Source organism: Zea mays, chromosome 4 (genome assembly GCF_902167145.1).
Source record: "Zea mays cultivar B73 chromosome 4, Zm-B73-REFERENCE-NAM-5.0, whole genome shotgun sequence".
In the NCBI taxonomy this organism is placed as follows: domain Eukaryota; kingdom Viridiplantae; phylum Streptophyta; class Magnoliopsida; order Poales; family Poaceae; genus Zea; species Zea mays.
The window spans coordinates 166,717,208-166,727,220 of record NC_050099.1 but is presented as its reverse complement, the minus strand read 5'-3'; the positions used below and the strand labels follow the sequence as shown (position 1 = coordinate 166,727,220).

Here is a 10,013-nt window from a genome sequence, read left to right as displayed (position 1 = left end):
TGACTAGATCCGATATCTGTATCACTAAGGCCTACAAATGATTTGAACGCCACTGTCCAGAAAGCCAATCCGTTCACTGGCCAAGTAGACATACCTTTCTATCAGAATTTTACCTCTGTTTTTTAATCATTTTAGGAAGTAGGACGATTGCTTTCTACCCCCGTGTCCGCGCACACATTCTATCCTATGCCGGTTTTGAACCCACCACATGGCTTTCTGATATGCTTTTATCTGAACCAGTAGTGGGAGTGACATGGATCTGCCTACTTTCCATTCAGAGGTGCTGTTTTATCTGCCTTTATGTGTTCTTATTTTTTTGCATTCTTTACTACAAGGTCTGCAATGTTGCCGATGTCGAACCCTTCAGCTAATCCCACACAGCTTACAATTTTCTATGGTGGATCAGTATGTGTGTATGACTCGGTGCCACCAGAAAAGGTAAATATTATCTTCACGCCATTTACAGATATCTTGTCCTTCTGTACCATCTGTTAAAATACACATGCTAATACACTAATTTGGCATTGACAGGCTCAGGCAATCATGCTTATAGCTGCAGCTGCGGCAGCTGCGGCAGCCACCAAAGGCAGTGCTGCCACTGCTTTTAATCCTCCAATGGTACATACAGCCACTGTCGCCCCAGCAGCAGTCTTCTCTCCTGTGCTTACACGGTCTCCATCACTGCAGAGCACTTCTGTAGCAGCTGGACAAGCTTAGGTTGTTGCTGACCCTAGCTCAATAAGCAAGCTTCAGGCTGGTAAGACCACTGCATCTTTGTGTAAAAATCCAGAAATGGAATACCTTTTCCAGTGTTGACATTGTCCAACACGTCTTTAAACTATCTTGATCTGTTGGCCAGATCTCCCCATTGCCAGGAGGCACTCTCTCCAGCGCTTCCTTGAGAAACGTCGTGACAGGTTAGCATGATACATGAAAGCAACAGGGCTCTGATATTCTGAATCTTATTGTTAGGCCTCTTATTCTACAATCTACATGTTTAAAACTTTTGTTATAAACTGCTGTGTGTGGTACCACACTAATTTTTTCCCCGACTATTGGCACCACAGTAATCAACAGTATATTTTGTACCGTATTCTGTTTTTTGTCCTCCAGGCAGGGTAAAAATAAAATAAAATTTGCTGTTATAGCATTTAAATGATTGCACTTTCTGCTGACAAGTGCTCAATGACATCCCTAAAAAAATCTATAATTTCTTCACAGAAAGATTGGTAGAGAGCCTGCTTCCATAATACAACATATAGCTGCAAATAGCCTTGGATCTAGAGATGGCAACGGGTACAAACCCGCTGGGTTTTGCTGTCCCAAACCCGTACCCGTGAAAAATATCTATGCCCATTAAAAAACCCGTACCCATGACGGGTTTGAGATTTTGCCCAAACCCGTACCCATCGGGTTAACGGGTACCCATGGGTTACCCGCGGGTTTCATCTCCAATATACTTATCTTCTCATAATCAATAAGTATCGTAATGATTAATGATATCATGATCCAAAATCTATGTAATGAACAACGAGTTCATGATTTGGTATAAAAATTATTAGTAGAGATAATGAAATACAAATAATAAGTTGTATAATTAAGTGACCTTACACTAAGTTATTCATCCACCACATATATAACGCTAGTAAAAACTATAATAGCAAGCAAGCAACACTCTCACTGACTACTGATACATTCACCTATTGGTAAAAATTATGAAGTAAATAAGGAATAACAAGTTTTTTGTTCGTTTATAAAATAAAATGACAATATACACTAGGTTTGGTCGGGTTTAAAAAACCCACGGGTTCACGAGTTTGGGTACTATAGGAACAAACCCGTACCCATAAACCCGCTGGGTACAGATTTATGTCCATTAACAAACCCATGGGTATGAAAATTAGCCCAAACCCGTACCCTAATGGGGTAAAAACCCATCGGGTTTCGGGTTTCGGGTACCCATTGCCATCTCTACTTGGATCATGTAACTCCCTTGAATTTTTTTTTTAAAAATCTGCAAATCGATATTAACACAAGACAGAGTTCTGGGACCAGCAGTAGATACAAAAACCAACATTACCCCCATTTAGCTGCTCCAAATACCATGTTTTCCCCTGTTAGGAAAATAACATATCTGAGAATCGGGATGTTCCTGTGTATTATCCTGTTCTATTTGGAAAAGCTGGCCACTTAAAGATCCAGTCTCAAGGTTGCAAACTAGCACCATTTTTTTTTCTGATGTAAGCTTTAGATGCCTGTTTTTGCCTTATCTTAGAACTGAGTTTAGAATTGTTTCTTAGTATAACTTTTTTTTATCGTGGATCTACTGATTTCAAGTGATTAAATAAATGATGGCACGAAACAGGGTCGTGAGCAAAGCTCCGTACAGCCCCGCCAAGTCGTTCGATGGCATGGAGTCAGCGGGAATGGAGATGACTGTGGACGGCAAGCAGGGTGCAAGGCCCAGTATCTTGAAAGGTTGGGGAGCCGCGAAGTCTGAAGTCTGAACGGTGAAAGCGTAGCCCCGCGGGAGCGTGGCGGTGTCTGGGAAGCGCCAGAAGCCGAGGTAGAGGGTGCAGAGGGAGGCAAGGTGGAGAACGTTGATGAGGCAATTGACTCCGTAGCAACGCACGGGCATACAACTAGTGTGAATGAAGAGAGAGAGAGCCAATGAGAGTCCCTCCGTCTGCTGGTGTTCACTTGTTTGCTCAAACAAGCTTCTGATCTGTGGTCCCAAATTCTGGCTCTGGCGTAGTCACCGTCTCATGGGGTTATGTTGTTAGGCGCGTCACTAGGAAGGCCACAGAGTTTCTGAGAACAGAGAACCTGATGTGGGGAATAGCTGAATAAGATACAGTTCAAAACGGAGGAGGGAGTGTCAATTTATAACGTGGATTCCAAACCGCCCCTTAACCCCTTTGTCCCCGGCGCACACCCCGTCTCCGCAGCACCACACCACCTCCTTCCCCTGCGGGCTGCGGCTCTGCTGCCTGCCACTCTTCTCTTCTCTTCTCCTCCGCTCCTGCAGAGTGCAGGCCAGCACATGACGACGGGGCCTTGGCGCTGGTGCCACGGCGTCCGCGCCACGGCCAGCCTGGCGCTGCTCCTGCTGCTCGCGTGCGTGTCCGGCCGCTCCGTCACGTGCGCGCGAGCGCAGTCCACGGCGTTCACCGGCAGGGAGACCACCAGCTTCTCCTTCCCCAAGTTCGACCAGAACCGGCTCCAGCTCTCCACCAACCTGACGTTCACCGGAAACTCCACCGTCAGCCAGGGGGCGCTGCAGGTCACCCCGGACAGCGGCAACAACTTCAGCACGTACCTCGCCAACCAGGCCGGCCGCGTCTTCTACTCCACGCCCTTCGTGCTCTGGGCCTCCAACGCGTCCAGCGCCGCCGCCGCCGGCCGCCGCGTCGCGTCCTTCTCCACGGTGTTCCAGTTCAACCTGTACCGCACCAACGCGTCCGTCAAGGGCGAGGGGCTGGCGTTCGTCGTCGCGTCCGCGATAGCCGACCCGCCGCCCGGCAGCCACGGCGGGTTCCTCGGCCTCACCAACGCGTCCACGGACGGGCTCGGCGCCAACGGGTTCGCCGCCGTGGAGCTGGACACGGTGAAGCAGCCCTACGACCCCGACGGCAACCACATCGGCCTCGACGTCAACGGCGTCCGCTCCTCCAGCGCCACCTGCCCGCTCGCGGCCCTGGGCATCGAGCTCGCGCCGGCCGACACCGGCGCCAGCGACGGCAGCAACTTCGTCTGGGTCGACTACGACGGCGCCGCGCGGCGCCTGCGGGCGTACATCTCGCCCAACGCCACCAAGCCGTCCGCCGCCGCGCTCGACGCGTCGCTGGACCTCTCCGCGGTCGTCGCCGCCAGGGACGCCTACTTCGGCTTCTCCGCGTCCACCGGCGCGGACGACTACCAGCTCAACTGCGTCAAGATGTGGAACATGACCGTAGAGGTGCTGCACGACGACGACGACAGGCTGCCGAAGAAGCTGTCCGGCTGGAAGCTCGGGCTGGCCGTCGGCGCGCCGTGCGCCGCCGCGCTGGCGGCGCTCGCGCTGCTCGCGGGCCTGTACCTGATGAAGAAGCGGAGGAAGGTCGGGGACGACCCGAGCTCCGTGTCCCACAGCGCCATCGACCTGAGGAGCATCCCGGGCGTGCCCAAGGAGTTCGACTACGAGGCGCTCAGGAAAGGCACCAACGGCTTCGACGACAAGATGAAGCTGGGGCAGGGCGGGTACGGCGTGGTGTACCGCGCCACCGTGCCCGGGGACAACGGCCGCAGCATGGAGGTGGCCGTCAAGCAGTTCTCCGGCGCCAACACCAAGGGGCAGGAGGACTTCCTCGCCGAGCTCGGCATCATCAACCGCCTCCGCCACCGGAATCTCGTCAAGCTCATCGGTAAGGAACTCCTTGTCATGCTCATTACATTACATTACATCTTACGTATTATTATTTATTATTGCTCTTATAAACTTTTTTATCGTTATCGTCTGTTATCGTCTTCGTCTTGGCTGCCGTGGCCGTTCTTATCGACAGTAATGTCAAACTTAGTTGGATTGATTAGATATATAGTAGTAGATCACAGAATTCCAATAAGCACTCCACTGCAAACGCCAAACCGAATCAGAAATACCGGCACGGGGCTTTGGTACTGAGACAGCTACGCTTTCATTTCTTGCTGTGGACGGTTCAACGAGACGCTTTCCGCGGTCGTACCTGGAATAGAGAAATTAGAGACAACAATTAGCCGTAAATTGCAGCGCTTTAGAGATGCCGATCCCTGTCGTCGACTCGTCGTTACTTGCTTAACAACCATTTTCTATTTTCATTGGATGATGGATGCTAGTTGCGTGAATGACAATGAAATGCTTCCAGGCTGCCAAACGCAACCTGTAAAAAAATGTCAGTTTTTTTTTTCTCGTAGGACACCAATGTCAATGGGGAGATAACGAGCGACTATTCAACTCTCATTATTCTACAAGATCTCAAGCCAATCGAAACATTATTACTACATGCTCTCGTTGAGATTGAGAGTAAACAATGCTTAGAATCGTACGGTACGGACCAGTTGGCGCCTAATCACAAAGATCAAACTAGGACTACTTTGTGGTGAAGGTTTTGGCTATATATTATTTTAGTTTGGGATCTGCGATCACGGTCGGATCGTGAGCAATGTACCCGGCCGGACGTTTAAAAAACGAGTAAAACAAGCTTCTGAAACCCAGCAAAGTAATCTGAATGCCACGTCTCTGCAGGCTGGTGCCACCAGGACGGCGTGCTGCTGCTGGTGTACGACTACATGCCACACGGCAGCCTGGACAGGCACCTGTTCGGCGGCAGGGAGGCGTCGGCGGCGGCGACGACGACGACGACGCTGGACTGGAAGCAGCGCTACAACGTGGTCGCCGGCGTGGCGTCGGCGCTGAACTACCTGCACCACGAGTTCGAGCAGACGGTGATCCACCGCGACATCAAGCCGTCCAACATCATGCTGGACTCGTCGTTCCACGCGCGGCTGGGCGACTTCGGCCTGGCGCGCGCGCTCGAGTCCGACAAGACCTCGTACACGGACAAGCTGGGCGTGCCGGGCACGCTGGGGTACATCGCGCCCGAGTGCTTCCACACGGGGCGGGCCACGCGCGAGTCGGACGTGTTCGGCTTCGGCGCCGTGGTCCTGGAGACCGTCTGCGGCCGCCGCGTCTCCTGCGACAACCCGGCGGGGTGCAGCCAGCTGCTGGAGCTGGTGTGGAGGCTCCACGGCGCCGGGCGCCTCCTGGAGGCCGTGGACCCGCGCCTCGCCGCCGGCGGGTACGGGTACGACGGCGAGGAGGCCGAGCGGCTGCTGCTGCTGGGCCTGGCGTGCAGCCACCCCAACCCGCGGCAGCGGCCCAAGGCGCAGGCCATCCTGCAGAACCTGCAGACGCGGTCCGTGCCGCCGCTCCCCGTGCCCATGTCCAAGCCGGTGTTCATGTGGCCCGCGCCGCTCGCCGACGGGGAGGAGGACGCGACGCAGGCGTCGTCCATGTCGCGCAGCGGGGTCACCAGCTCGGGCGTCACCTCCTCGTCCAACTACCCCTACACGTGGTCGTCGTCGGGGTACAATACCCAGACCTTCCAGGTGAGCAGGGAGGTGCACGACGCGGCGGAGAGGGACGTGGCGACCGTTTGACTGAGAAGAAGACGGTGTCGAGCTCAGCATGCTGCCGCCGGCAGGACGGCTCACTGACGGTGGTGCACGTGGAGCCCGGGGGGCGGGCCAGTCGGCAGTCGGGTTGCGCGCTTTCATCAGGAGTCAAAAGGGGCTTGTGGCAACGCGGCTCACGATCGAATCGGACAAAATAAAGACGCCAACAAAGCGCACGCGACAACGCGGGCAGGGTTTTCGTCGTCGGAGAGCCTTTTCCGTTGCAGCTTTGAGTGGGTAGCCAAGTGGGTCCTTTTTTCTGCAGCTGTTGCTTGGTTTGCTTCTTGGAAGCCATCACAGTTTGGTGTAGATAGCCGCCACATTGTCAGCATAAAGATGATATGCTGACACACATCTCCGTGTTTGTCACATTGAGCATTCAGCAGAGCCTGCACCAACCCAGCGATTCTCCAAACACAGACAGTGCACTGCTCTCGTCTGGACTGGTGCTCTCTCTGGAAAACTCTGCATTCCTCCTTCCACAATTCCCTAACGGTTCAAGATCGTGTCTCAGTGTATCCACTCAACTCGCAGGATCAAGTTCGCGGTGATCTTCTCCATTGAGCCGGTTGACAGCCGCCTCAGCATCCAATGCCAAACAATCCACATGATACAGTCTTCTTATCCAATGCTTGGCGCCGGACTGGATATAATGTTGCATCCTTGTGCGTGCATGCGGATCCCGAATTGAATCGGTGTCGCGTCCAGGGATCGAACTCGTATTATTATTATTGTGAGTTCGTCCTCTGCGGCATTTTGAGGAGGCTGTGCCAACAGGTGGGTTTCGGTCCAAAACGACAGGACACCGCGGCTAAATAACTCGAGAGGACACCGAGCCCACGAACTGCGATGATCTCGGGCCGAAAAGACTTTATGCAGCAGAAATAAAAAAGGACATGTTTTCCTTTTAACCGAATTTCACAACTGTATCTAAAACGATTTCTAAGCAAAACTAACCCAAACAAATTATACTAACGGGGCGTTTGGAACCCTTCATTTTAAAAGAATTAGAATTCACTCTTTAAAGTAACTTATTTAGTTTGGAATTTAATATTTCACCATTTTCCAAAGTTCAAATACAAGCCTGTATCAAATTTATGGGGTGTAGAATGGGAAATAATTTAATGCATTAGTAGAATTTGTTTCTATTCTGTAACTTACATGACACTCTTCGTTTCACTCTTCTATAGTAAAAATGTAGCACATAAATATCTCCGACATGTTGCTAATAATAGTATACAAATATATTTTGCATAAAACCGAATTAGATTCATTGATATATGACTAAATTATTATTATTAGAATGTAATTCAATTCTAATGATCTAAATGGGGCGTAAGCAAATACAAAATAAGTGAGTCAGCACGAGCGCAAAGAGGTTTTGTACCCTCTAGAACATTCCTTTGAATTGAATGGAATTGTTCATTGGGTTCGACTTGTTGTTCGAAAAAAAACCGAAAGCAGTCTCTCGTATATTATTGTAAGGTGATTCATTCATAATATTTATTATGTGCGGTTTCAAGAAGCTAAAAAGGTATATTTTGTAATCAGCTTTTGAGCTCCATTATGTCGAAGTGAAGCCCATAAACTTTTTGGCTGTACGACCAAACCCCTGTCGAGCAAACCAGTGAGGCGAAGTAGCTGCCCAAGTCTTCGCCGAGCAAGCCAGCGAGACGGAGCGTCCGACCAAGTTCCACGAGGTGGAAACCTGAGCCTAGTGGTACGGCCCCGCATCCGCCGCGACAAAGACGTGTCACCACCACGCCATGCTAGAACGTGCGCACACTACATGAGACAAGCCCCTGGGGAGACCTTAGCATATGAGTCCCAACGGTAGCGCGTACGTCGGAAAGGATGGAACAACACGCCATACCAAGCATGAGTACCGTGAAGGATGGGAGGAGACGCAAGGGACAAAATCGTAGGACCCGCCACACGCTGCCACCAGACGTTGGCAACACACTCGCTACAGGAGCCAGCACATAGAACGGAGTCGTGTCATGAGTACGACCACTCACATGAAAGAGGGCCAGTACGTTGACCCAGGCGGACAAGGCTCCCTCCCTCTGCTCTCTTGGCCTCTCTTTCTCTTCAGCAATGGAGAGACCCTATTGTAAGGCTTCTCTCTTAAGGTATAAAAGGGAGAATCTACCATGGGCTACGTTGGCGCATCACTGGTGTCGGTCAGGAACCAACGTTCTTACCACTAGTAGAGATCTTATCATCGATGACGTTCGTATTGCGTTACGACATGTGTATATATCGTCACAGATAAAGATTTGTGACGAATTTGTGACGAGTTCGATTTGGTCATAGGGGTCGCGTCACATTTGTTGTGTTGTGACGGACTACCCATTTTCGTCATCAATGTGTATACATTCTGTGACGAAATACGCGTTGTCATGGAAGTGAATTCATTCTATGACGAGCAGTTGTGGTCATAGAGGAAGGCACTTTTCCGTCATAATTCGTCGTCTGCCCGAGCAACCTGACGGCGTTGTTAACGTCGTTTGGTTTCTGTGACGGTACGGTATCATCATAGATAGAGCCGTGGTTTGGTCATTAACAGCTGTTTGGAAGGTCCTGATGCGTATGACGTCAGCGCTGACGTGGCTAGTGACGTGGCAGCTGACGTCAGCGCTGACGTCAACGCTGACGTGGCTAGTACAGTGGCAGCTGACGTGGCATATGTTTTATTATATGCCACCAGTTTGGTCACAGATGTGCAGAGAATAATTTTATTGGAAATTGCAAAAGATACTAGAACAGAGGAATGAGCACACAATTCCATATTTCGTAGATGAATACAACTAGTATTCCAGTGCGCATACATACTAAGTGGACAACACTAAACTCAGTTCACAGCATCACCACTTGACTTAACATTTCAGTTGAGTTTGCACAAACATAACAGCATATAATAAAAAGTTGACACCCACGAGCAACTAGAGTTTTTGGGTACCCTCATGTCAAAGAATAGGCCAAAAACAGCAGCTCTGACTAGCAGCCCTCATGTCGAAGAAGAGTTACCATGCAAGGACAAGAGCTTCTTGATGAGCACATTGGTCTCCTCCATCTCCTTGTTGTTCTTCTCTGTTATCTTTTTGTACTCCTCCAACTCCCTTTGTGTCCTCGCCTGCTGTTCCTCAGCTTCTTCACATTTCTTCCTGAGCTGGTCGAGTTCACCTTGAACAGCAGCCGTCACTTCAGCTGCAAGTTGTTCCCGAAGCTCACTATGATTTGATGATGATGCCTTGGAGGTTGCCGATGTTTTGATGCCGACGCTTTTCAGGAATTGGTGTGAGCTGCTCTGGGACAGCACCTTCGACACAAGGTGCACACTGGATGCTGGCATCTCACCTTCAGCAACAGGTTCAGCCCTCAAAGCCTCCATATGAGACTGAAATATCATGGACAGAAACAGTTACATGTTAATGCTAATGAGCAACAACAAGATGCCAATTGTTAGTTATTGCAATAATTTGAGGCATGTAGAGATGACAAATTATAGCAGATTTGTCGCTGACAATAATGTGAAAACAGTGACTTTCATTTCTAGTGCACGGGTCCTACAAGGCATTAACAAAGACTATGAAAAATAGACTATGAAAGACTCTAAAAGCTATACATTTGATGGCAAATTATAGCAGTTACAAATCATAGCAGATTTGCTTAAAAGCTATACATTTGATGGCAAATTAAAAGCTATACATTTGAAAGACTCTAAAAATAGACTATGAAAAATAATGTGAAAACAGTTACAAATTATAGCAGATTTGCTTAACAAAGACTCTAAAACCTATACATTTGATGACAAATTATAG

The 10,013-nt window shown here is 50.0% G+C and overlaps 1 protein-coding gene and 1 pseudogene across 2 annotated transcripts; both read left to right on the top strand.

Moving 5' to 3' along the window:
* The first annotated feature begins 340 nt into the window (after nucleotides 1-340).
* Nucleotides 341-2,435, top strand: LOC103653982 (protein TIFY 3-like; annotated as a pseudogene). The gene is made up of 5 exons (NR_161213.1): nucleotides 341-438; nucleotides 532-618; nucleotides 688-757; nucleotides 860-917; nucleotides 2,366-2,435. The product of NR_161213.1 is annotated as a protein TIFY 3-like (transcript).
* Nucleotides 2,436-2,896: 461 nt separating this feature from the next.
* LOC103653981 (uncharacterized) lies at nucleotides 2,897-6,483 on the top strand. Its single transcript, NM_001369246.1, has 2 exons — nucleotides 2,897-4,403; nucleotides 5,261-6,483. The coding sequence occupies exons 1-2, from the start codon at nucleotides 3,044-3,046 to the stop codon at nucleotides 6,172-6,174; spliced, it is 2,274 nt and encodes a 757-aa protein (NP_001356175.1). The 5' UTR covers nucleotides 2,897-3,043; the 3' UTR covers nucleotides 6,175-6,483.
* Nucleotides 6,484-10,013: the final 3,530 nt, after the last annotated feature.

Excerpts from the sequence above, each read along its gene's own strand:
- LOC103653981 (NM_001369246.1), top strand. The coding sequence starts at position 3,044 with ATGACGACGGGGCCTTGGCGCTGGTGCCACGGCGTCCGCGCCACGGCC. Across the intron at positions 4,404-5,260 it reads GAATCTCGTCAAGCTCATCG|GCTGGTGCCACCAGGACGGC; the intron begins GTAAGGAACTCC and ends ACGTCTCTGCAG.